The sequence below is a fragment of the Manis pentadactyla genome, chromosome 3, assembly GCF_030020395.1.
Source record: "Manis pentadactyla isolate mManPen7 chromosome 3, mManPen7.hap1, whole genome shotgun sequence".
Lineage (NCBI taxonomy): Eukaryota > Metazoa > Chordata > Mammalia > Pholidota > Manidae > Manis > Manis pentadactyla.
The window spans coordinates 42077873-42105055 of NC_080021.1; the positions used below are offsets into that span (position 1 = coordinate 42077873).

Sequence of the window (27183 nt, forward strand, 5' to 3'; positions counted from 1 at the left end):
TAGAGCTGGAGGCTGGGAAGCAGCAAAGTTTAGAAGGACTTTGTGAGCCCTGGCGGGGGGCCACATGACAGAATTGGGAGGAGGGCTATCCTTCACCTCCCCTTTCAGCCTCACCATGAATGAAGTTCTCAAATTAACAGCACATAAGGCAACTTAACAAAAGTCTCAGGTCTATAAAGAAATTCGTTATGACAGGGCAATTCATTTAGATATCACACAAAGGATGCTCTGGTGATGGCTGTCTTAGAAAATTAACAAGGAAATGTGTTAATGTACTAATTACAGATGTCTGCCAAATTATATTTTCCGGTACAATAGTTATTACAGTGATTAGTACTGCCAGTTAAATGAGATGAACGGTTTTCATCCAGCCGTGCCAGCCGTGGGTGTATTCTAAAGGCATCATCCTTCCAGAGCAGAAAACTGTGGGAAAAAAATGTGTTGACACACTCAAAACAAAGTCATTCCATTTTTAAAATATATTATGCTATTAGTCTGTAAGTCAGTTTTCCCCCCAAAGCCAAAACCTTTGTGAAAAGTTGTTTATCCACAAATAGTATCATAAGAGTCCAAGACAGCTATCAATTTTTGTCATAACTAAACACTTATGTCATGACCACAGTATCAATTTTCACTTTTATGTACTTTTTCCCTAATCTTACTGGTATACTTGATATAGGGAAATGTCCTTTTCATGGTGAGGCTGTAGTTTCATAATACAACCTGAAGATAGTCAGTCAAGCCGAGAAATATCAAAAAAGAATGTCACTGTTTCTAATATTTTTCTAGAATAGACCAAAGGAGATAAAACATCTTTAAAATTCTCGTACAGAAAAATAGAGAATATGCTAGAAATGACACATTCACTTTGTAATTTATATTGATTAACTGCTCTGCCCAAATGTTGAAATGAATATATTTTGGAAGTCATAGCTTTTAACTAGTAGCCCAAAAGTTGTTTTTCCTATGTGATAGAAGATATAAGGGAGAACAGAGATCATATGACCTTCAAAATGACCTATAATGTAGTGGGTTTGAATCCTGGTTCCTCCATTTATCAGCCTTATTGTGCCTCCTATTGACTCAGTTTCACCTCCTGTAAACTGGGGACACTGTGAGTAGAATTGCTGTGAAACCTGGCAAGCACTAGCACAGTGATGGCACCTGCTAGGTGACAGTCAGTCATCTGTCACTAGTATTACATTTCACTTGCTGGCCCTGGCAGGGAAGGGGTTATGGTGGACAAACAGAAAACTAGGTATTTCATTCATTCTAATACTGGTACTTTTCTCTATTTCCTATTCAGAAAAGACGAAAGATCAGAGTAAACAAATGAAAAGGCTGGAAAATGAATGGTTGTTTCAGATCATCTCTCAGAGAGCACAACAATACAGTCTACAGTCATCATGAAAACTTCCTTTCAGGCACAGATTTTTTTGTCTATCAGAATGTTTTTGTCCCTGGATACTGAGAGAAGTACAATTTTTGGATTCATTTGACCTCCTTCCTCTTCAGTGGGGACAGGACATTCCAGGCTGCCTTGATGTTGGGTGTGAATCCTGATTCCACCATTTAACTGAGCATCTGGACAAGTCCCTGACCTCTCTCAACCTTTATTAGTTTCTTATCTATAAAATGGGAATATATGTTTGCCTTTCAGGCTATTTAGGAGAATTTAGTGAGGTGACAGCATGCGTAGTTACCCAACAGGGTGTGTGACACAGAAGGTGCTCAGCGAACTCTGTGGCACACGGCTATGCAGGTTTCTCAGGGCACAGGGGTGTCCTGCTGAAGGGGCAATGGAGAGCTGAGCTCCAGCCTGCGTGCACCAGTAAGGTTGCCTATGTCAGGGGTGGGGAAGGCATCCCTATTTTTCTAAATTCTCAAAGGTCCTTTGTGGCCTACTAGGGGCCCTATCAATAAATTATAGCTAACATGGCAACAGAAACTTTGAACTGCAACATTGAAGGACATGGATAAACAGTCCCCTAAACACAAGATGACAGTGTTGGCCTATAAAATTGTGTTGTTACCATAAGTTTTAAACATGATTATTGACAGATAATGGAATAGTATTCATAACGTCAGCCATGATTTGTCTGGCATTAAGAAAAGCCACTAATAGCTTTTATATAAATAAATATGTTTCATTCTGTTTGTTAGCTTTGATTTGATTTATTCATTGATTTTGAGTATTCATCAGTGCCTACTATATGCCAGCTCTGCACTGACCACAGGGAATATAGCAGTTAACCAGGAAGATCTGGTCCCTGCTATCCTAGTTCAATGTCTTCAGGGAAATTCAAATAAAAGATACTTCCCTAAGAACAACTAGGTACCTGTGCATTACCTCTTACCCAAGAATCTCCACAGGCTCTGTCCACAGGGTCTTGTGGATCTCCAAAAATCCTCCTCAAGGAGGAAGGTACCACATTCTTTCTTCTAGCACTCTTAACATGGAATGTAGTAAGATCTTTTGTCCACCAACAGGAGACATTCAATACCAAATCTCTATTATTAGGTAATAAACATTGTGCACAGATGCATATCCTAAGTTTTAAAGATGTGTCTGTTTTCTGAACCCTACATTTTATCAAATCATACACTGTGCTGGGTCTAATCCTTTGGTGCTCATTACCTCTCTTGACTCTGTGTAAGCTGATCCAAGCACAATTTTGTTGTGACAGCTGAACTAACAGAACCGTTGTGGTGGGCACCATTGTGGTAAGCACACAAAGAAATTAAATACTAGGCAACATTACAGAACGGATTAGAACTAGAGCTACATGCTTGAAATTCACATTATGGTGGAAGCTTTTCAACTCAGTTCATTACCTTAATCAGAAATGAAAAGTTTCTATGAAGCAAGGAGAAAAACTCAAGGTTGATATTTTCTGTTCCATGGTTATGACATATCAAACATCCCAAAGATCTCACTGGCCTGTCTACTGGGTTTTCTAACAGAATCAATGGAAAGGGAGGGTCCCCAAAGAAATGGAAATGCCATCATTTCTAGGCTTTTGTAGGTTTTTAGCTTTGGGAACCAAGATGCAGCATGAGTCAGCTCCAAGGGATGAGTTCTTGAGCACCCACCATAATTGGGTTTGAATGAGGCTTCAAAGAAGTAATGTACATAAAGTGCTTAACTCAGTGATTGTGCATGAAAAGTGCTTAATAAAAATAACACTAAAAAAAATTCCCATGGTTTTCTTCTAAAAAAAAACCCAAACCCTTCTCATTTTCTTTCTTTGCTTTCTCCTCAATTCTATCCTATCATTTATCCAACAAATACTTGTGGAGTTCCCAGTGGTGCTATTCTAGACATTTCTGCTTCAAATATTGATCCTCAAGGGTGCATTCTATCAGTTGGTCAATGTCAACTGGGCATTTATTTTGAAGAGAGGTGAACTTAACCAATATCCCATGTAAACAAGTACAACCCTCAACCAAAAAAATCCTAAAGATGGTAAATAAAAACCAGACAAACCATTTTTCTTTTTAAATAGAACTACTTGAATTTACATATCTATGATTAATTTTGAGCAGCACAAAATAAATGTGACAAAGTTTGAAGGAAAATCTAATGTTGAAATTTAGCTATAGAGTTTTGGAATAACTGATGAGCACACACAGAGATACAGGGCTTCTGCCTAGGGGGAAGGCTGACATTTAAGAGATACAGAGATAGTCATCAAGCCATGACAAACAGATAGGATTTTCCAGTTTCATTTTCTTTGATTTCTTTTAGACTCCCATGAGATAAACTTTTATTTCAGAAAAGCTATTGCATAAAACATCACTTTTGAAATTACCAACAGTATTCACCACTAAGAAAGACAATTGCATTAATTAATGGTCATTACTGGCACATGGAGACCCAATATTTGGATACAAAATCGAAGGCATCTCAATGAACAAGGAAGAGGAAAAACAAAAGGAAGATTAAGAATCTGGTAAGTACAAACTGTGACACTTCAACAACCCACCATGCTTCTCTAGGAAGAGTGGCTAACATTTATTGAGGCACTTTGCCTAGAGCTTTATGTGGATTATCTCACTCAATCTTCCTAATAACTCCATGTGCAGTGGCACACAGAGAGCATATTTATGCAGCACACTGGGCCAGATGGAGGAAGCTGCACCTGGAGGGCATGGCTGTCCAGAACCTGACAGCTGCCCTAAAGGCTGGGAGAAATGCCAGCACACTGTAACCCATTCCACAGGCTGGGAAGCTCTGATACATGCAGCACAGGGACAAATATACATCTGTCACCAGAGATTGGGGCAGCATTAGCTAAGCAAGGCTCAGAAAATAGTAATGACAGATGACTCAGGGTGGTCTGCAAAGTGTGGAAGGTTCTCATTCTGCTTTAAGAGACCCTTTAGGACAAGGTTTTAAAGACAAGATGCTGGAGAGAGCAGAAAGGGTCTTTACTGAGTGTTCAGACAAATATATTACAGGCCTGAGAAAGGTCCCCAAATGGTAAAATCCACAATTAATCAATAGACCAAAACAAACAAATAAACAAACTTGATTTGATGGTATGTCCTCATGACTAGGGGAAGGAAGTAGATGGTGAGGACTTTTTAGTGGAGGAGTCAGGTCAATCACAGAGAGGGAGAGGCCTGGTAGGGGGCAGGATGTGGGCGTGAGGGATCTGGAACAGTGCAAAGAAGCCAGGAAAGGCTGTGGGCTCAGGCCGTACAGAAGGCTGGTGGAGCAGCCTCTTGAATATGAGTCAGTTCAAACTTTGGCCTCCTGAGGTCAAGTTCATTTTATATCTGTCTTAGATGATGTTAACTGATGGTATTTTGATGCCCACTTAGAATCATCCTCTCATGGCCACAGAGTATAATACATATAAATAAATGTGACTTTTGGTGACTGAGATAGGGCAGGAATGTGATTTTGCTGTCTACTGATGCTTCGTGATATTCTTACAACTTGACTTTCCTACTTAACGTGCATTTGGGCACTTCACTTATGTAAGCTAGCCCAATATGAGGTGTTCACTTCGAAGCAAGTTAAAGCCATACAGATTTGAATGCCAAGACATGTCCAGTATGAATAAAGGACATATTATTATTGGGTCTTGGGGTCTTTGCCTTATTAGAGAACCTAGGCTAGAGAAGCCAAAGGGATGCTGAGCCTGTAGCCTGAGAAAAAAGGGTTATTCCTCCTAGGTGTGGGGCTACATCCTCCCAGTTGCTAGAGCCCAGCGTACTTACCCTGGGCACTCTGGAGCCCCTGGGATTCTTCCATGGGAAAAAGTGGTTTAATCTGCACTTACAACACTGGTTGCCCTTCTTTACTCTACCTGTTTCCAATGCCTGCCCCTTGTTTCTGAGCACACTAGCATTGCCTGGCTTATTTCATCTACCTCCATAAAACACAATCCCATGGAGCTTTACCTGTCAAAAACAACATGGGGTGTTTTTTTTTTTAATCTTTATCCTTTAAAGGGCAAAACCTCTGACACCCTTGAATATAGACAAAAGAATGAACTTTAGAGCCTGATGACAATTCCCAAGGAGGGATCACAGAATGTGAACAGCAGTAACTGCCCTGGGACCGTAAAGCTTCTGAGGTCATAAGATACTTTCCAAACATTAACACTCACTTGGGGAGCCATATTCTGGTATTTTGATCTTTTTAAAAAATCATTACCTAGAATGACCTACACTTACACACAACAGGATTTGAAGCCTGGGTAAGTCTGATGCTTTTTATCAGTTTTGGTGAGCCTTTGAGTAACCCCCATGAGTATTAGGTTTTTATTTTAAACTTGATGTTGTAAAACATTAACAGAGAAGTGAAACTGTACACATAAGCTGGGACATGTGGCAACTTTACAGAAGCAGATTTAACAGACTACAATAAAGCTTTGTTTTGCTGTGCTGACCTTTTCTTGTATGACTAGGAGACCCTCATCACAAGCCAACACTCTCTTCCCAAGCCCACCTCGGCCAATGTTACCTTCCAGCTTCTGTTATTCCCTGATCTTGATTCCTACACTCCCTCTGTTTTTCTAAGTATTACTCTCATGCCCCTGGATCCCTGCTTCTATCAGTCCATCCACTCTCCCATCCATCCACTCAACAGATATGGGTGCATTTTTCCTATGTGCAAGGTCACATAATGAGTTCTGGCAGAACCAAGACTAGACCCCAGATGCAAGTGGAGTTTGTGAAAAGAGCAGGTGCTTCAGAGTCACACATACTGGGCTTGAGCCCCAGCCCCAACACTTTTGAGCTCTGTTACCTTGGGCAAGTTACTTATTCTCTCTAAGCTGCAGTTTTCTATCTACATTTGGTGATACTAAAGTTTGCATTATAAGGCTCTTGTAAGGATTACATAAGAGACAGGCCAAAGTACCTGGAACCAAGTGGGTACTCCAACCTCATCTGCTGACTTCTGCTCCATTCCCAGGTTGTGATTCAGCTGTGCTAAAGCTGGCAAGCCTTCATTTTTAGAAAAAAAGTCATTGTATTGTTGATGAGAATGTGCAATGGCACAACTCTTAAGGAAGGCTTTTAGGCAGTTATCTCACAGAACCATAAATGCACATACCCTTTTACCTTAATGCTACTTCTGGGAAACTGTCCTACAGTTATGTTTGTACATGCTGAAAATGATGTATGTGTAAAGGAATTCACTGCAGCCCTGTTTGCAACAGGAAAAGATTGGAAACAAATCAAATGTCCCTCAATAGGGGACTGGTTAAATAAATCACATAATGGATTATTAAGCAAGGGTAAACTAAAAGAAAGAAGTTCTTTATATATCAACATGGAAAGCTCTCCATATTGTTAGGTTAAAAAGGGAAGGTAAAGAATAGTGGGTATAATATACTTCATAAATAAAGATGGGAGATGGAAATAATATTTGCAATATATAAAGAAACTTCGGAAGAATGTGCAAAAAAACCCCAGACTAATAAAAGTATTTACCCATGGGTATGACTGGAACTAAGCAGGTGGTGGGCATGGAGTGAGAGGTATACTTTTCACTGCATGCATTTTTCAATGTTTTCAAATTTTAAACTATGCACGAGGTTCTTAATAGTCCATTTTATCAGCTGTATGTAATTACCTGGCCTACCACAAAAGCTTACCAAGCATTCTCTGTGTGCCAGGCTTTAAAGGGGACACAAATACATTTAAGACTTGGTCCAGAGACTTCTAGCATTTAAAAGAAAGAAATGCCATATATAACATCTGCATGTAAGAGAAGCCTACGAAAGTGAATTGTAATGTTAATGTTTGTTCTTCAGTTACACACACACACAAAATGTCTACTTAGGACTGAAATGTCACTATGTGAAAATATTGATTGAAGACTGAAGGTACTCCCACAGCACAAAGAACAATTCACATTACAGGGTGAAATTCAAGCCTCATCCTATTGCCTAGGCAGCATGGACTCCAAGCAGCCAGGGAGAGTTCAGGTTAGAACAAATGATTACAGCTGTCAGTGGAAATATACACATTAACCCAGCAATGAGTTTGTCAATAATTACACATCTACTTATTTTGTCCATGTTGGTGCTTACCCTGTAAAATCTCAGGAAGAAGCCTGCCAGAAATAGATGGCATTTGTAGTAGGAAAGAATGGAGCAACAATAAACATGTAAGCAGGGGGCTGGCAGCACTGGAAGAAAGGTTCAGATGCAAAGACCTCAAGACTTCAGGTGTATTAAAGTTTGTGAAGTCAACAAAACCTTTGTGTTCAGACTCTATCAGATTCTCAGGACACTGAAAAGAACAGAATTTTAGAACAGAATGTTGCCCTAATATTTAGAACTTGCTTCTACACACAAAGGAAATTCCAAACTCAATCTGTTTAATTGTCCTTTTGGAAAGAAAAGCCTCTTCCCTCACACATTTCCAGGCATTCAGTAAAAATCCATGTGCAACTACCATGTATCAGGCCCTGTCCTACTCTTTGAGTAACGCTGGATAATTATTTACAACCAAAAGCCAATCTCCACCTCTGTCTTGCCCTAGCCAGTCATCTTGAGAGGTGAGGGAAAGGAAGGTGATCCATGTGATCAGTAGAATGGATTTTCCTACTCAGCCTAACTGACTGCCTAACCAAGGAGCTATTATATGATTTAAGTTTAAGCCCAGAAAGTAAGTACCTTCGTATTTTAATGCTAAGGGATTTTAGAGTTATAAGATATCTTAGAGATAATCCAGTCTAGCCCATTATTTTACCATTCTTTTATTAGCTAATACTGTACCACGTACAATAGTTACAGAAAAGCCAGTTACAGAAAATTCAGTTAAGTGAAACTGTCAACACAATCCAGTCTATAGGCTAATTCATGTATGTAGCATCAACCCATTGGGTTCAAAAGTTGATATTGTGAATTTAAAAGAATCTCTTACGATATGATGATTATGTATTATCTCTATGGAAGGCAGAGGAAGTTTCTGTATATCCATGTACGCTGTTTAAATGTTAAATGTTCTCCAAATATTCTTAGTTTAAATTTGGAAGCAAATATAAGCTTTATACTTTGCTGATTCTTATTTAGGGATAAATAAATATCTTATTTGTTATATATTACATATATCAATAAATTTATTTATTACACATATAATACTTGTGTAATATGTATACATATTTTATTTAGTGATTATAATAAATTCTCAATTATAATTGTACTATCTGTGAAATGGGGATAATCATACTTGATCACAGCATTGTTAAAAGGATTAAATGAAGCAAATCATTCAACAATTATGTGTCAAGCATTGTTAGGCATATGGGTACAGTGAGTAAATACACATGCAGAACATTTAAAAAACTTGGACTATTTTTATCTAAAAGCACATACACGCAGGTTCTGAACTGTATACAGCATTTAAAGAAGTTTGAGCTGCAGAAACAGGAATGAATTATTTATTGAGCCTCCAAGATCAAGGAGTTGAAATGCTGATGAACATACAACAGTATCCAATTACAAGAGAGTATTGTCTGATAGAAGATTAGAAAGAAAATACACATGTTGATTGATTCAATCTGTGCCTTGAACAATTTATGCACCGTATTAATTTCTTATGCACTAAAACTGGTTGTCAGGCATTTTAACATTTCTTTCAAAACAAAGTCCCTGAAAACTTAGAACAGCAATGAAACATAAATAAAAAATGAAAGGGTGTACTCATGTGGATGGTTATTAATAATGGTGATAAAAATTTTTTTAAAACAAAGATACTCACTATTTTCTGAGAGGATTAAAAACCCATTTCACCTATTGGATATGTTTAACCTTCCCCAACAGTATCGTTCCCTGCAATATGTTTTTATCAGTTAAAAAAATCTATAATGATGATTTAGAGCTCTTGTGTTTAAGTTAGGATGCTACTTCTAAGATGTCCAGGAGTATGGCAGGTAAGAGAAGCCAAAATAAAATGGTGTATCTACCCAAAGCATCAATTTTCTTGGTTTTTCATGTTGAAATCAACAAGGGTCTATCATGGAACAGAATGCAAAATCCACCTGATTTCATAAAATAAAACGTGAAACACCCAACAAATTGTTCCTCACTGGCCTCTTGAGAGCATATTAGGGAACAGAGGCTCTTGTCTCTTTAGGAGAAAGATTTCCAAGTGTGGTACATTAGGAATGGATCTTTCTATCAATTCACATTGTTGTCAGTGAATTGTTGTCAAGGAGTTTGGAATCACTTTTATATATGGCTTTAATTATTTTGCTGCTTTCCAAAGTTTTTAACGCTTTTTGCTATCTACTGAAGTTAAAAATAAATTATCATACACCAGGAAAATAAAACAGTTACATTCTGACTAGGACACGGTGTTTGAGCTTTGAAACAGCATTCATGAAAATAACCTGTGCTCTCTACTAAAAATCAGAGCAGAAGACATTTCTGTGTTACTGAAGTAACACAAGGGGCAAAAAGACGACCTATGAAAAGGAATTAACTAGAGAATAAAATTTCCCCTAAAGTAAGACTTGAACAAGACAGTACACTAACTTGAAGGAATTTGTTCAACCTTCAGAGCTTTGCCCCAAATATTAGTCATTCAAAATCTAAGAAGTGAGTGGGCTCTAAAGCCTGGCCATTCTCTAGTTAATCAATCTGCTTTTATTCTTTTCAGAGCACTTATGACTGTCAAAAAGTATCTTGATCATTTGTTTAACTTGTTTATTGTCTGCCTCTTCCATCTCCAACTCCCAAGAGTAGGGTCACTTGTATTTCCAGTATCTAGTCAGCACCTGGCTATTATATAGTAGACGCTCAGAATATACCTGCTGAATTTCTTTGTAAGATTCAGTGATGACCACTTTTTATCATAAGCGTATCTGTCAAGAAATACTTAGGCTAAGGATAGGGGAAAGTGTATCTGACTTCTTTGAAAGTGCAAGGAACCTATTTGATGGAGTGAATGCCCATCTGTAGTCTCCGCATCTTTACCATCTCCGACACTGAAACGCTGCCCGGAGAGCAAGGCGGAGAAGGTCTTGATAGAAAATGGGTATCACGTCTCTCCTTGCGACCAGAAACTAAAGGTTCTCAGTGAATTTGCAGCTTTATATAATCTGGAATTTCATACCTTTAGGAGAAAATAGCACCTATTGTGACAGGAAGTGACTCATCTGTTTCAGAGAACGCCGCGGCTGACCGCGTTCGGGCTTTAACGCCAGCTCTCCGAGATCGCACTGGAGGTCTGGGGCGGCCAGCGCCCGGCTCTCGGCGGCGGAGAGCACCGGCCCTCGGCTCCGCGGTCACCGCAGTAGCAGCGAGGTTTCGGACGGAGGGAGTCGCGCTGCGCTCAGGGTTCAATCCCATCCTCAGGGAGGAGCCCGCCTCCCGCCGGGAGGGGCGGACGCCAGTCGCACCTTTCGGACCCCCAGGGTGCGAGCCGACCCGAATCCCGAGGCCCGGACGGGGGTGGGGCCGGGTCCCCTGCTCACCGCTGCGGAGCCTGCTGCCGTGGCTGGCCTTGTGGAGGGCGCTGCTGGAGCAGCCCATCGCGGGCCGGAGGGCGGCCGTGCGGGCGAGCGCAGCCACCTGTCCCAGTCCCGCGCAGGCGTCGGCCCGGCAGCCCGAAGCTCGCGCACAGCACACACGCCGCGCCGAAGGTCTCCAGCTGCCTGCCGGGCCCCAGCGGGACCAGAGCGCAGGCGCACGGCGGAGCCGGTTGGGGGTGCGCCCCTGGGAAGCCCCGCGGAGTTGGAGGAGCCAGCCAGCCGAGAGCAAGAAAGCAGAGGGGCACAGGTGCAGGGGCCCCGGTGGGCACAAGGTGGAGAGTGTGGCAAAGGAGGGGAGAAAAAAGGCCTCTGAGGCAAGGATAGGGCGATGTCGAGGAATATCGTGAAAGGCTGGGAGGCTCATCTGAATCATCACTAAATAGCTTCAGGGAGAGGAGGAGGCGATTGTGGCCCAGTGGCTATTGATTGGTAGATGAGATTTACTATGACAATCTTTTTCTTACATAACTTAAGTACAGTTACCACACGGAAGTTTAATATTGTTATACTATTTAATCCACCCTCATACTCAAGTTTGGTCCATTGTCCAGTACTGGACCCACATTTCATTCGGTTGCCATGCCAGTCTTTAGTTTGTTTAAATATGTAATTCCTTTAGTCTTTGTCTTTCATGACCTTAACGTTTTTTGTTTTTTGTTTTTTGTTTTTTTGTTATCATTAATCTACAATTACATGAAGAACACTATGTTTACTAGGGTCCCCCCTTCACCAAGTCCCCCCCCACAAACCCCATTATAGTCACTGTCCATCAGCGTAGTAAGAAGTTGTAGGATCACTACTTGTCTTCTCTGTGTTGCACGGCCCTCCCCATGCCCCCACCCCACATTATACATGCTAATCGTAATACCCCCTTTCTTTTTCCCCCACCTTTATCCCTCCCTTCCCACCCATCCTCCCCAGTCCCTTTCCCTTTGGTAACTGTTAGTCCATTCTTGGGTTCTGTGATTGTGCTGCTGTTTTGTTCCTTCAGTTTTTCTTTGTTCTTATACTCCACATATGAGTGGAATCATTTGGTACTTGTCTTTCTCTGCCTGGTTTATTTCACTGAGCATTATACCCTCTAGCTCGATCCATGTTGTTGCAAATGGTAGGATTTGTTTTCTTCTTATGGCTGAATAATATTCCATTGTGTATATGTACCACATCTTCTTTATTCATTCATCTACCGATGGACGCTTAGGTTGCTTCCATTTCTTGGCTATTGTAAATAGTGCTGTGATAAACATAGGGGTGCATCTGTCTTTTTTCAAACTGGAGTGCTGCATTCTTAGGGTAAATTCCTGGAAGTGGAATTCCTGAGTCAAATGGTATTTCTATTTTGAGCTTTTTGAGGAACCTTCATACTTCTTTCCATAGTGGTTGAACTAATTTACATTCTCACCAGCAGTGTAGGAGGGTTCGCTTCTCCACTTTGTTGCCAACATTTGTTTTTGTTTGTCTTTTGCCATCCTTACTGATGTGAGATGATATCTCATTGTGGTTTTAATTTGCATTCTCTGATAATTAGCGATGTGGAGCACCTTTTCATGTGTCTGTTGGCCATCTGAATTTCTTCTTTGGAGAACTGTCTGTTCAGCTCCTCTGCCCATTTTTTAATTGAATTATTTGCTATTTGTTTGTTAAGGTGTGTGAGCTCTTTATATATTTTGGATGTCAACCCTTTATCAGATCTGTCAATTATGAATATATTCTACCATACTTTAGGGTACATTTTTGTTCTATTGATAGTGTCCTTTGCTGTACAGAAGCTTTTCAGCTTGATGTAGTACACTTGTTCATTTTTGCTTTTGTTTCCCTTGCCCAGGGAGATATGTTCATGAAGAAGTCACTCGTTTATGTCCAAGAGATTTTTGCCTATGTTTTTTCTAAGAGTTTTATGGTTTCATGACTTACATTCAGGTCTTTGATCCATTTCGAATTTACTTTCATGTATGGGGTTAGACAGTGATCCAGTTTCATTCTCTTACATGTAGCTGTCCAGTTTTGCAAGCACCATCTGTTGAAGAGGCTGTCATTTCCCCATTGTATGTCCATGGCTCCTTTATCATATATTAATTGACCATATATGTTTGGATTAATGTCTGGAGTCTCTATTCTGTTCCACTGGTCTGTGGCTCTGTTCTTGTGCCAGTACCAAATTGTCTTGATTACTGTGGCTTTGTAGTAGAGCTTGAAGTTGGGGAGCAAGATCCCCCCCCACTTTATTCTTCCTGCTCAGGATTGCTTTGGCTATTCGGGGTCTTCGGTGTTTCCATATGAATTTTTGAATTATTTGTTCCAGTTTGTTGAAGAATGCTTTTGGTAATTTGATAAGAATTGCATCAAATCTGTATATTGCTTTGGGCAGGATGGCCATTTTGATTATATTAATTCTTCCTAGCCCAGAGCATGGGATGAGTTTCCATTTGTTAGTGTCCTCTTTAATTTCTCTTAAGAGTGTCTTATAGTTTTCAGGGTATAGGTCTTTCACTTCTTTGGTTAGGTTCATTCCTAGGTATTTTATTCTTTTTGATCAATTGTGAATGGAATTGTTTTCCTGATTTCTCTTTCTGTTAGTTCATTGTTAGTGTATAGGAAAGCCACAGATTTCTGTGTGTTAATTTTGTATCCTGCAACTTTGCTGTATTCTGATATCAGTTCTAGTAGTTTTGGAGTGGAGTCTTTGGGTTTTTTATGTACAATATCATGTCATCTGCAAATAGTGACAGTTTAACTTCTTCTTTACCAATCTAGATTCCTTGTATTTCTTTGTTTTGTCTAATAGCCATGGCTAGGACCTCCAGTACTATGTTAAATAGCAGTGGGGAGAATGGGCATCCCTGTCTTTTCCCGATCTCAGAGGAAAAGCTTTCAGTTTCTCGCTGTTCAGTATGAAGTTAGCTGTGAGTTTATCATAGATGGCCTTTATTATGTTGAGGTACTTGCCCTCTATACCCATTTTGTTGAGAGTTTTTATCATGAATGGATGTTGAATTTTGTCGAATGCTTTTTCAGCATCTATGGAGATGATCATGTGGTTTTTGTCTTTCTTTTTGTTGATGTGGTGGATGATGTTGATGGATTTTCAAATGTTGTACCATCCTTGCATCCCTGGGATGAATCCCACTTGGTCATGGTGTATGATCCTTTTGATATACTTTTGTATTCGGTTTGCTAATATTTTATTAAGTATTTTTGCATCTACATTCATCAAGGATATTGGTCTGTAATTTTCTTTTTTGGTGGGGTTTTTGCCAGGTTTTGGTATTATGGTGATGTTGGCTTCATAGAATGAGTTTGGGAGTATTCCCTCCTCTTCTATTTTTTGGAAAACTTTAAGGAGAATGGGTATTATGTCTTCTCTGTATGTCTGATAAAATTCTGAGGTAAATCCATCTGGCCCAGGGGTTTTGTTCTTGGGTAGTTTTTTGATTACCGCTTCAATTTCTTTGCTGGTAATTGATTTGTTTAGATTTTGTGTTTCTTCCTTGGTCAGTCTTGGAAGGTTGTATTTTTCTAGGAAGTTGTCCATGTCTTCTAGGTTTTGCAGCTTGTTAGCATATAGGTTTCCATAGTATTCTCTAGTAATTCTTTGTATTTCTGTGGGGTCCATCATGAATTTTCCTTCCTTGTTTCTGATTCTGTTGATGTGTGTTGATTCTCTTTTTCCTTTAATAAGTTTGGCTAGAAGCTTATCTATTTTTTTTATTTTCTCAAAGAACAAGCTCTTGGTTTCATTGATTTTTTTCTATTGTTTTATTCTTCTCAATTTTATTTATTTCTTCTCTGATCTTAATTATGTCCCTCCTTCTGCTGACTTTAGGCCTCATTTGTTCTTCTTTTTCCAATTTTGATAATTGTGACATTAGACTATTCATTTGGGATTGTTCTTCCTTCTTTAAGTATGCCTGGATTGCTATATACTTTCCTCTTAAGACTGCTTTCGCTGCATCCCACAGAAGTTGGGGCTTTGTGTTGTTGTCTCATTTGTTTCCATATATTGCTTGATCTCTATTTTAATTTGCTCATTGATCCATTGATTATATAGGAGCATGTTGTTAAGCCTCCACATGTTTGTTGGCCATTTTGCTTTCTTTGTACAATTTAGTTCTAGTGTTATACCTCTGTTGTCTGAGAAGTTGGTTGGTAGAATTTCGATCTTTTTGAATTTACTGAGGCTCTTTTTGTGGCCTAGTATGTGGTCTATTCTGGAGAATGTTCCATGTGCACTTGAGAAGAATGTGTATCCTGCTGCTTTTGGATGTAGAGTACTATAGATGTCTATTTGGTCCATCTGTTCTAGTGTGTTGTTCAGAGCCTCTGTGTCCTTACTTATTTTATGTCTGGTGGATCTATCCTTTGGAGTGGCATGTTGAAGTCTCCTAAAATGAATGCACTGCATTCTATTTCCTCCTTTAGTTCTGTTAGTATTTGTTTCACATATGCTGATGCTCCTCTGTTGGGTGTATATATGTTTATAATGGTTATATCCTCTTGTTGGACTGAGCCCTTTAACATTATGTAGTGTCCTTCTTTATCTCTTGTTACTTTCTTTGTTTTGAAGTCTATTTTGTCTGATACTGGTACTGCAACACCTGCTTTTTTCTCCCTGTTGTTTGCATGAACATCTTTTTCCATCCCTTGACTTTTAGTCTGTGCATGTCTTTGGGTTTGAGGTGAGTCTCTTGTAAGCAGCATATAGATGGGTCTTGCTTTTTTATCCATTCTATTACTCTGTGTCTTTTGATTGGTGCATTCAGTCCACTTACATTTAGGGTGATTATTGAAAGGTATATACTTATTGCCATTGCAAGCTTTAGATTCGTGTTTACCAAAGGTTCACAGTTACCTTCTTTATTTCTCTCCCTTCTTATTCCTTCTCCTCCTTTCTTTACATATTGGTTGTTTTATTCTGTGCTCTTTTGTGTTTCCTTTAATTGTTTTTGTGGGTATTTGATTTTATTTTTTGCCTTTAGTTAGTACTTGGTTGGTCTGCTTTCTTTGCTGTGATTTTATTTTCTCTGGTGAAATCTATTTAGTCTTAGGAGTGCTCCCATCTAGAGCAGTCCCTCTGAAATACCCTGCAGAGGTGATTTATGGGAGGCAAATTCCCTCAACTTTTGCTTGTCTGGGAATTGTTTAATCCCTCCTTCGTATTTAAATGATAATTGTGCTGGATACAGTTTTCTTGGTTCAAGGCCCTTCTGTTTCATTGCATTAAATATATCATGCCATTCTCTTCTGGCCTGTAAGGTTTCTGTTTGGAAGTCTGATGATAGCCTGATGGGTTTTCCTTTGTAGGTGACCTTTTTCCTCGCTCTAGCTGCCTTTAAAACTCTGTCCTTGTCCTTGATCTTTGCCATTTTAATTATTATGCATCTTGGTGTTGTCGTCCTTGGGTCCCTTGTGTTGGGAGTTCTGTGTACTTCTGTGGTCTGAGCGATTATTTCCTCCCCTAGTTTGGGGAAGTTTTCAGGCATTATTTCTTCAAAGACACTTTCTATCCCTTTTTCTCTCTCTTCTTCTTCTGGTACCCCTATAATGCGAATATTGTCCCTTTTGGATTGGTCACACAGTTCTCTTAATATTGTTTCATTCCTGGAGATCCTTTTGTCTCTCTCTGTGTCAGCTTCTCTGTGCTCCTGTTCTCTGATTTCTGTTCCATTAATGGCCTCTTGCACCTCATCCAGTCTGCTCTTAAGTCCTTCCAGAGATTGTTTCATTTCTGTAATCTCCTTCCGGACTTCATCCCTTAGCTCTTGCATATTTCTCTGAAGATCCATCAGCATGGTTATGACCTTCATTTTGAATTCTTTTTCAGGGAGATTGGTTAGGTCTATCTCCTTCTCAGGGGTTGTCTCTGTTAGTCTGGTCTGGATCAAATTCTTCTGCCTTTTCATGGTGATAGAGGTAGTTGTGGGGAGCTGGTGCATGTGTTGGCTAGGAGAATGTCCCTTCTTGCTAGTTGCAGCCTTCCTCTCCTGGGAGAACAGCGACCCCTAGTGGCTTGTGCTGGGCAGTTGCGTGCAGACGGGGTGTCTGATTCTTGCCCGGCAGCTGTGGAAGAAGCTCTGCCTGGTTGCTGTGGGTGTGTCCGCTGCTGCTATGGCGGAGTCATGCTGGAGGGGGAATGGGCAGGAGGCTGTTTATCACTGTGAGAGGCCTTCGAGCTGCACTGCTGCCTAGGGGCTTGGGGCGCATGGTGTTCCCCGGGATTCCCAGTTACTGGGCTGATTGTGCCGGGGCACTTCTGTCCAGCTGTGAGGCCCCTGTCCCTTTAAGATTTTTAAAAGGGCACTCGCTTTTCTTTTGTCCCAGGGGTGCCAGCTGTGCGGACCTGCTCACAGGTCTTACTGTCCTGTTTCCCTAGTATCCAGCACACCACGCACTGTGTGTCTGTGCTCTCGGTGCAGATTGCTAGGACTGGGTGTTTAGCAGTCCTGGGCTCCGTCTCCCTCCCCGCTCTGACTCCTCTCCTCCCACTGGGAGCTGGGGTGAGGGGCACTTGGGTCCCACTGGGCCACAGCTTGTCTCTTACCCCCTTTGCAAGGTGCTGGGTTCTCACAGGTTTAGATGTGGTCTGGCTGTTGTCCTGTGTCTTCTGGTCTCTCTTCTAAGAATAGTTGTATTTTCAAAAATATATATGGTTTTGGGAGGAGATTTCCGCTGCTCTACTCACGCTGCCATCTTGGCTCTGCCCTCTCGACCTTAATGTTTTTTAAGAGAACAGACCACTTATTTTCTAGAACATTTCTCTATTTGGATTTGTCTGATGTTTCTCATGAATGTTTTCAGGCAATACAGCTTTGGTTGGAATGTTACCTTGTCTGTGTATTCCTATCAAGACTCAATGAGTTGTCAGTTTGTTCTATTATTGGTGATATTTGATCAATTAGTTATGGTACTGTCTGCCACATTTCTCCACTGAAAAGGTACTATTTTAATTATAATTTACAGGGAGACTTTAAGTAAAATGTCCTATATCTCATTAAACTTTTATCTGCTACTTTTAGTATACATTAATATTACACAGTATATATAATATATATGCATAATATATGCATATATATTATATACATTATATATGTATATAAGTATTATAAATTTAGTATGCATTTAATATACTTTAATATCTTACTATGATTGTTATCCAATGGTGATTTTCTAATTACATTATTTCTTCTACATTTGTTAGTTGGCATTCAACTACAAGGGAGCATTTTCCCTTTCCTCCATTTATTATTCATTTATTTATAGCAGTAAACACTCATGAATTCTTACATTATTCAGTGGGTTATGTTACCATCTGTATTAGTCTTTTAAGATTACCATAACAAAATACCACAGTCTAGGTGACCTATTTCCTCAGAGTTCTGAAGCTAGAAATCTGAGTTCAAAGTGTTAGGGTTGGTTTCTTCTGAAGACCTCTACTTGGTTGGTAGATGGCAGTGTTCTCCATGTATCTTCCATATGTCTTCCAGCCATACATGTGTTTCCTAATCTTTTCTTAAAAGGATACCAATCATATTGGATGAGGGTCCACACATATAGCCTCATTTTGCCTTAATTCCTCTTTAAGGCCCTATTTCTAAATATAGCCATATCATTACATACTGAGGGTAGGACTTCAAGATAAGAATCAGGTGGGACAACACAATTCTGCCCCTAACACCATCATTATTTATTTTGATGCCCAAATTGCCTAAAATTTGGCATTATTTCCCTAAGTAGGTCATGATGAAAAATGGTAAAAAGAGGCCTTAAAGGTGAAAAGACCACAACTGTGGTCTTTATCATCACCCCCTCCTGATTCTTTCACACCTTTTTCTCTTTCTTACTCTCCCTCCTGCAATGCCAGCCTAACAAAGCCTTTTGCTATGCGGAATCAGTTCACAAATCTTTTTCCAGTGTGGAGGAGACTGGGTAGCTTTGAGGAAGTATACTTCATAACATTACAAGTAGGTACTGTGATTCTTCTGCTAACCTACCTGGAGTTACTGTGTCCCATGGAAAGAGAAGTACTTTGAAAGTGGCTAATGGTTTGGCTGGATTCCAGATCACGTATGTAGAAAGAGCAAGATTACAGGATTGGTGCAAGGAAGTTTAGGAGAGAGGAATGTGAATGGAACTTTCAGAATAGACTAGATTGGGGAATATTTATGCCTTATATCAATGCTATTAAGAGGCCCTGTATTACTTGGACATCCATAATATACCATACATTGGGTTGTTTAAACACAATGCCTCTTCAGCACTATTCATTGGTGGACAGTTTCACAAGATATGACACATCCGTGAAGGCACTACATACAGTATTGTCTTATCAAATAACTCACTTTATTATGAGACAAGTAATAGGCTAATTTTTAAATGATTTACTAGTCTTTCCATATACCTCACCAAACCTACAGAATGATGGAATGGCACATCGAACGTTCAGTTATAGCACCAGACAAGATAAAACACCTTTGAAGGTTGGCGTGCTGTCCTGTGGTTGTGGCAGAGTATGCTCTGAACCAGTCACTAATAAATGGTGCTGATTCTCCCATGACCAGGGTACACACATCTTGCTCTCTAGGCTTGTTCATTTGGTGAACTACAAAATAAATTCCTTTTCTGTTTAAGTGAGCTATTTAATTTCTGTTGCTTACAACAGAAGTATCTAGACTAATATACAAACACCTACCTCCCCTCTTCTTGCCACTCTCTTTAGCAATAACCTGTCCTGCCTCATTCCTTTAGGCTTATCTCAATAATGTCTGCTCAGAACTGGTACTGTGATTTTAAAGGCTGATAGTACCATACTGTGTTATAGCTTGGAAGGCACAGTTCATAAATCTTTTCACCCCTAAGGCCTCCTTTTACCATTTTTTCAACATACCCATATTTTGATGTCACAAACTTAGATGTATTACCTATTTCACCTTTAAGTAATAAGTGACATTTTGTGATCAACAGAGCATGCAGTGTTAACAGCATTAAGGTCTAGTTAAAAGCAAAAAACACTGATGTCTTAGCCTGTGCATTATAGTGTTACTAAGGGTGAAAGTATACAGTAGGTTCTTCAAATTATTTAAAATATGTAAAATGTCATACTTTTGTGGACACACAAAAACTGACTCTAAGAAGTACATGACCCAAAACCAACCTTTATAGAGACCACTCTACTGTCCAAAAGTGTCACTTCTCCACAGTAAAATAGTGAGCAAAATACTCTGGGTTCTTTTTATCCAAGAGTATTTTTTTAAAAAAGCTTCCTTGGGTGTAAAAAATAGTTTTAAAAAAATAGGAGATTCTAGGAATTTACTCTAAGAATGCAGCAGCCCAGTTTGACAAAGACAGATGCACCCCTATGTTTATCACAGCACTATTTACAATAGCCAAGAAATGGAAGCAACCTAAGTGTCCATCAGTAGATGAATGGATAAAGAAGATGTGGTACATATACACAATGGAATATTATTCAGCCATAAGAAGAAAACAAATCCTACAATTTGCAACAACAAGGATGGAGCTAGAGCGTATTATGCTCAGTGAAATAAACCAGGTGGAAAAAGACAAATACCAAATGATTTCACTCATCTGTGGAGTATAAGAACAAAGCAAAAACTGAAGGAACAAAACAGCAGCAGAATCACAGAACCCAAGAATGGACTAACAGTTACCAAAGGGAAAGGGACTGGGTAGGATGGGTGGGAAGGGAGGGATAAGGGGTGTGTGGGGGAGGAACAGGGGCACTATGATTAGCATGTATAATGGGGGGAGGGCATGGGGAGGGCTGTGCAACACAGAGAAGACAAGAAGTGATTCTACAGCATCTTACTATACTGATGGACAGTGAGTGTAATGGGGTTTGTTGGGGGGACTTGGTGATGGGGGAAGTCTAATAAACATAATGTTCCTCATGTAATTGTAGATTAATGATACCAAAATAAAAAAAATAGGAGAGAGTATTTCTCTGGCCTATTTTTAATCCATTGTAGCCTGGGACATTCCCAGTCTAAACAGAAAGGGATGTAGAAGAAATTTATCGGTTATTTATTATTATGAAGGCAGAAAGGAAGGAGAAGAATAGGTAGCATTCATTTCTTTTTGTCCTTTAAAGGTTCAGAATTCTTGTACTGTGTGTGTATGTTTAGTTAGTTGGAAGGGCACCAACATTTCATTGAGTTTACAGGACCTTTTCACTTGGATTCGGTGTCCCTCCCTCTTCTCACCATATTTCTGAGTATGTTTAATGTCCAGAGTAACTTCAGAATGTGAAGGCTGAGTCAGATAAATGAGTTCCAAGTTACTAATGGCTCACTTTCTAATCTGGACACTGAGTAAGTAATAGTTGATAGTAATGAATATGACAGTTTTAACTGCTTAACAAAAAGGAGATGGGCCAGTGTACTGAACCAATGAATATCAGATGAACTTGTTAGAATTCCCTCTGAAAGAGGGAACGCAGCATGTCACTTTTAATTCTCATAACAGTAAAAGCCAGAAGCACAATAAATGCATGTGCCTACAGAATTCTCAGAAACTTGAAGCACTGATTTTGGTGAATAAAAACCAAAGTAGAGCCTTGTGTTAATTCTGTCTTATCACACTACTGTTGGTATTCTTTCAAAATCACTCTGAAATGCTACAGACTAGCTTCCAGAAAAAATAAATAATGTCTGGATAGAAAAGTCCTTTCTCAAAGCCTACACACTTCCCGACTTTTTTTTTTAGAGGGCATCTCTCATATTTATTGATCAAATGGTTGTTAACAACAATAGAATTCTGTATAGGGGAGTCAATGCTCAATGCACAATCATTAATCCACCCCAAGCCTAATTCTCATCAGTCTCCAATCTTCTGAAGCATAACGAACAAGTTCTTACATGGTGAACAAATTCTTACATAGTGAGTAAGTTCTTACATGGTGAACAGTACAAGGGCAGTCATCACAGAAACTTTTGGTTTTGATCATGCATTATGAACTATAAACAATCAGGTCAAATATGAATATTTGTTTGATTTTTATACTTGATTTATGTGTGGATCCCACATTTCTCCCTTTATTATTATTATTACTATTATTTTTAATAAAATGCTGAAGTGGTAGGTAGATGTAAGATAAAGGTAGAAAACTTAGTTTAGTGTTGTAAGAGAGCAAATGTAGATGATCAGGTGTGTGCCTGTAGACTATGTGTTAATCCAAGCTAGACAAGGGCAATAAAACATCCATGGATGCAGAAGATTTCTCTCAAAACGGGGGGTGAGGTTCTAAGCCTCACCTCTGTTGATCCCCAATTTCTCACCTGATGGCCCCCCTGCGACTGTGCCTGTCTTAGGTTGTTCCTCCCTTGAGGAATCTTACCCGTCTCTGGCTAACCAGTCATCTTCCGGGGCCATACAGGGAAATGTAAAGTTGGTAAGTGAGAGAGAAGCCTTATTGTTTGAAAAGGTTAGCTTTTTACATCTTTACAGATTTATGCCCTGTGGCTTCTATACCCAGCATTTGTCTTGAGGTATCTTTACCACTTGGAGGTATTATGATACTCGGTAAATTCGATATGAGGCATGAATTCTATTTAAGGGTTGTAATTAGGAAGGAAGAAGAAAATCTATAGAGGTAGCAGACGGAAGAAAACATGGGAAAATTGATTATTTCTTTGACATATCTTCTTGTAGAGTAACTTAAGCATGTATAGGTTTTAAACTACTAATTAAATTGTGTACACACATTAACATAATAGGAATATAGTTACATAACCAAAGCAGATCTATAATTACCAGCCACCTCCAGTGAAGCCAAGAAAACCAGTTAGGCACCCTAGGCATTTGTGAAAATTTGTCTATGATATGATGGATATTGTCCAACTGTACTTGAACAGTCTGAGAGAAATCAGACAAATTAAAACAGCCCATTCCTGGGAACTGTTCACATCCCATATGTTCTTTTAACAGTAGATAGTCTGTAGTTGTAAGATTTTGGAGCACTACAACTTGCACTTCTCCTAATTCTTGGTTGAGTTCCAACAGTGTAGATCCAGTCAAATTTGTTGTTTTACTGTATGCACAGGCCAGCTTAGATAACTCCTTCTTCATTCCAATGGCAAGTTCAGGAACCAGTGGGATGAATGCAGCTACAACTGCAGCATCACCTGGATCTTTGTTGAGGTTTTTTGATGATCATCTTCTGGTATGACTCTTCCAGAGAGTGCTGATGTTGGAAGTTCTTTTTCATATCGTATCTTAGTTCATTTTCAGGGTAGCCAAATTAGGCTTTGATCCTCTGCATAAACACAAACAGACCCTTTGCCTACACTTTTATATGCCCTTTATATCATTGTGTAGAACTCATTGGAGGTCAACACACAGGAACTGCTTTTTTTTTTTTAAGAGAAAGGAATAGTATCAGAAAAGTGTACCTCCATAGCCGATCATCTGACACCCTTTAAGTGATCAAAATTAAGGATATTTAAACATGCATTAATCGTTGATTTACAGTTAGTTTTATCCTATCATGGAGTAATACCCTTTTTCTTTCTTTCTTTTTTTTCTTTTTTGCTATCTTTAATCTACACTTACATGAAGAATACTATGTTTACTAGGCTCTCCCCTATACCAGGTCCCTGCTATAAACCCCTTTACAGTCACTGTCCATCAGCATAGCTAAATGTTGTAGAATCACTACTTGTCTTCTCTGTGTTGTACAGCCCTCCCCTTTCTCCCACCCCCCCCCACATGCATGCTGATCTTAATACCCCCCTTCTTCTCCCCCCCACCTTATCTCTCCCTACCCACCCATCCTCCCCGGTCCCTTTCCCTTTGGTACCTGTTAGTCCATTCTTGGGTTCTGTGATTCCACTGCTGTTTTGTTCCTTCAGTTTTTCCTTTGTTCTTATACTCCACAGATGAGTGAAATCATTTTGTATTTCTCTTTCTCTGCTTGGCTTATTTCACTGAGCATAATACCCTCCAGCTCCATCCATGTTGCTGCAAATGGTAGGATTTGCCCTCTTCTTATGGCTGAGTAGTATTCCATTGTGTATATGTACCACATCTTCTTTATCCATTCATCTACCAATGAACATTTAGGTTGTTTCCAATTCTTGGCTATTGTAAATAGTGCTGCGATAAACATAGGGGTGCATCTGTCTTTCTCAAACTTGATTGCTGCATTCCTAGGGTAAATTCCTAGGAGTGGAATTCCTGGGTCAAATGGTAAGTCTGTTTTGAGCATTTTGATGAACCTCCATAGTGCTTTCCACAATGGTTGAACTAGTTTACATTCCCACCAGCAGTGTAGGAGGGTTCCCCTTTCTCCACAACCTCGCCAACATTTGTTGTTGTTTGTCTTTTGGATGGCAGCCATCCTTACTGGTGTGAGGTGATACCTCATTGTAGTTTTAATTTGCATTTCTCTGATAATTAGTGATGTGGAGCATCTTTTCATGTGTCTGTTGACCATCTGTATTTCTTTTTTGGAGAACTGTCTGTTCAGTTCCTCTGCCCATTTTTTAATTGGATTATTTGATTTTTGTTTGTTGAGGCATGCGAGCTCTTTATATATTTTGGATGTCAAGCCTTTATTGGATCTGTCATTTACAAATATATTCTCCCATACTGTAGGGTTCCTTTTTGTTCTATTGATGGTGTCTTTTGCTGTACAGAAGCTTTTCAGCTTAATATAGTCCCACTTGTTCATTTTTGCTGTTGTTTTCCTTGCCCGGGGAGATATGTTCAAGAAGAGGTCACTCATGTTTATGTCTAAGAGGTTTCTGCCTATGTTTTTTTCCACGAGTTTAATGGTTTCATGGCTTACAGTCAGGTTTTTGATCCATTTTGAATTTACTTTTGTGTATGGGGTTAGACAATGGTCCAGTTTCATTCTCCTACATGTAGCTGCCCAGTTTTGCCAGCACCATCTGTTGAAGAAACTGTCATTTCGTCATTGTATGTCCATGGCTCCTTTATCAAATATTAATTGACCATATATGTTTGGGTTAATGTCTGGAGTCTGTAGTCTGTCCCACTGGTCTGTGGTTCTGTTCTTGTGCCAGTACCAAATTGTCTTGATTACTATGGCTTTATAGTGGAGCTTGAAATTTGGTAGTGAGATTCCCCCCTACTTTATTCTTCTTTCTCAGGATTGCTTTGGCTATTCGGGGTCTTTGGTGTTTCCATATGAATTTTTGAATTATTTCTTCCAGTTCACTGAAGAATGTTGCTGGTAATTTGATAGGGATTGCATCAAATCTGTATATTGCTTTGGGCAGGATGGCCATTTTGACGATATTAATTCTTCCTAGCCACGAGCATGGGATGAGTTTCCATTTGTTAGTGTCCCCTTTAATTTCTCTTAAGAGTGACTTGTAGTTTTCAGAGTATAGGTCATTCACTTCTTTGGTTAGATTTATTCCTAGGTATTTTATTCTTTTTGATGCAATTGTGAATTTAATTGTTTTCCTGATTTCTCTTTCTATTGGTTCATTGTTAGTGTATAGGAAAGCTACAGATTTCTGTGTGTTAATTTTGTATCCTGCAACTTTGCTGTATTCCAATATCAGTTCTAGTAGTTTTGGGTGGAGTCTTTAGGGTTTTTTATGTACAATATCATGTCATCTGCAAATAGTGACAGTTTAACTTCTTCCTTACCAATCTGGATTCCTTGTATTTCTTTGTTTTGTCTGATTTCCATGGCTAGGACCTCCAGTACTATGTTAAATAACAGTGAGGAGAGTGGGCATCCCTGTCTAGTTCCTGATCTCAGAGGAAAAGCTTTCAGCTTCTCGCTGTTCAGTATAATGTTGGCTGTGGGTTTATGATATATGGCCTTTATCATGTTGAGGTACTTGCTCTCTATTCCCATTTTGCTGAGAGTTTTTATCATGAGTGGATGTTGAACTTTGTCAAATGCTTTTTCAGCATCTATGGAGATGATCATGTGGTTTTTGTCTTTCTTTTTGTTGATGTGGTGGATGATGTTGATGGATTTTCAAATGTTGTACCATCCTTGCATCCCTGGGATGAATCCCACTTGGTCATGGTGTATGATCCTTTTGATATACTTTTGTATTCGGTTTGCTAATATTTTATTAAGTATTTTTGCATCTACCTTCATCAGGGATATTGGTCTGTAATTTTCTTTTTTGGTGGGGTCTTTGCCTGGTTTTGGTATTAGGGTGATGTTGGCTTCATAGAATGAGTTTGGGAGTATTCCCTCCTCTTCTGTTTTTTGGAAAACTTTAAGGAGAATGGGTATTGTGTCTTCTCTGTGTGTCTGATAAAATTCCGAGGTAAAACCGTCCGGCCTGGGTGTTTTGTTCTTGGGTAGTTTTTTGATTACCGTTCCAATTTCTTTGCTCGTAATTCGTTTGTTTAACTTTTATGTTTCTTCCTTGGTCAGTCTTGGAAGGTTGTATTTTTCTAGGAAGTTGTCCATCTCTTCTAGGTTTTTCAGCTTGTTGGCATATAGGTTTTCATAGTAGTCTTTAATAATTCTTTGTATTTCTGTGGAGTCTGTCGTGATTTTTCCATTCTCATTTGCAATTCTGTTGATTTGTGTTGATTCTCTTTTTCTCTTAATAAGTTTGGCTAGAGGCTTATCTATTTTGTTTATTTTCTCAAAGAACCAGCTCTTGGTTTCATTGATTTTTGCTATTGTTTTATTCTTCTCAATTTTATTTATTTCTTCTCTGATCTTTATTATGTCCCTTCTTCTGCTGACTTTAGGCCTCATTTGTTCTGCTTTTTCCAATTTCAATAATTGTGATGTTAGACTATTCATTTGGGATTGTTCTTCCTTCTTCAAGTGTGCCTGGATCGCTATATACTTTCCTCTTAAGACTGCTTTTGCTGCATCCCACAGAAGTTGGGGCTTTGTGTTATTGTTGTCATTTGTTTCTATATAGTCCTTGATCTCTATTTTAATTTGTTCGTTGATCCATTGATTATTTAGGAGCATGTTGTTAAGCCTCCATGTGTTTGTAAGCCTTTTTGTTTTCTTTGTAGAATTTATTTCTAGTTTTATACCTTTGTGGTCTGAAAAATTGGTTGGTAGAATTTCAATATTTTGGATTTTGCTGAGGCTCTTTTTATGGCCTAGTATGTGGTCTATTCTGGAGAATGTTCCATGTGCACTTGAGAAGAATGTATATCCTGTTGCTTTTGGATGTAGAGTTCTATAGATGTCTATTAGGTCC

At 39.3% G+C, this 27183-nt stretch overlaps 1 protein-coding gene across 2 annotated transcripts in view; it reads right to left on the reverse strand.

Annotated features, from left to right (window-relative positions):
* Positions 1-11355, reverse strand: part of LOC118907323 (ribonucleases P/MRP protein subunit POP1) — an 89381-nt gene extending 78026 nt beyond the window's left edge. For both annotated transcript variants that reach the window (XM_057497872.1, XM_036875727.2), the window contains exon 1: positions 10946-11355. In XM_057497872.1, the coding sequence (XP_057353855.1) occupies positions 10946-11003 (58 nt within the window). In that variant the 5' untranslated portion in view covers positions 11004-11355. The remainder of the gene's footprint in view (positions 1-10945) is intronic.
* Between the last annotated feature and the right edge of the window lie 15828 nt (positions 11356-27183).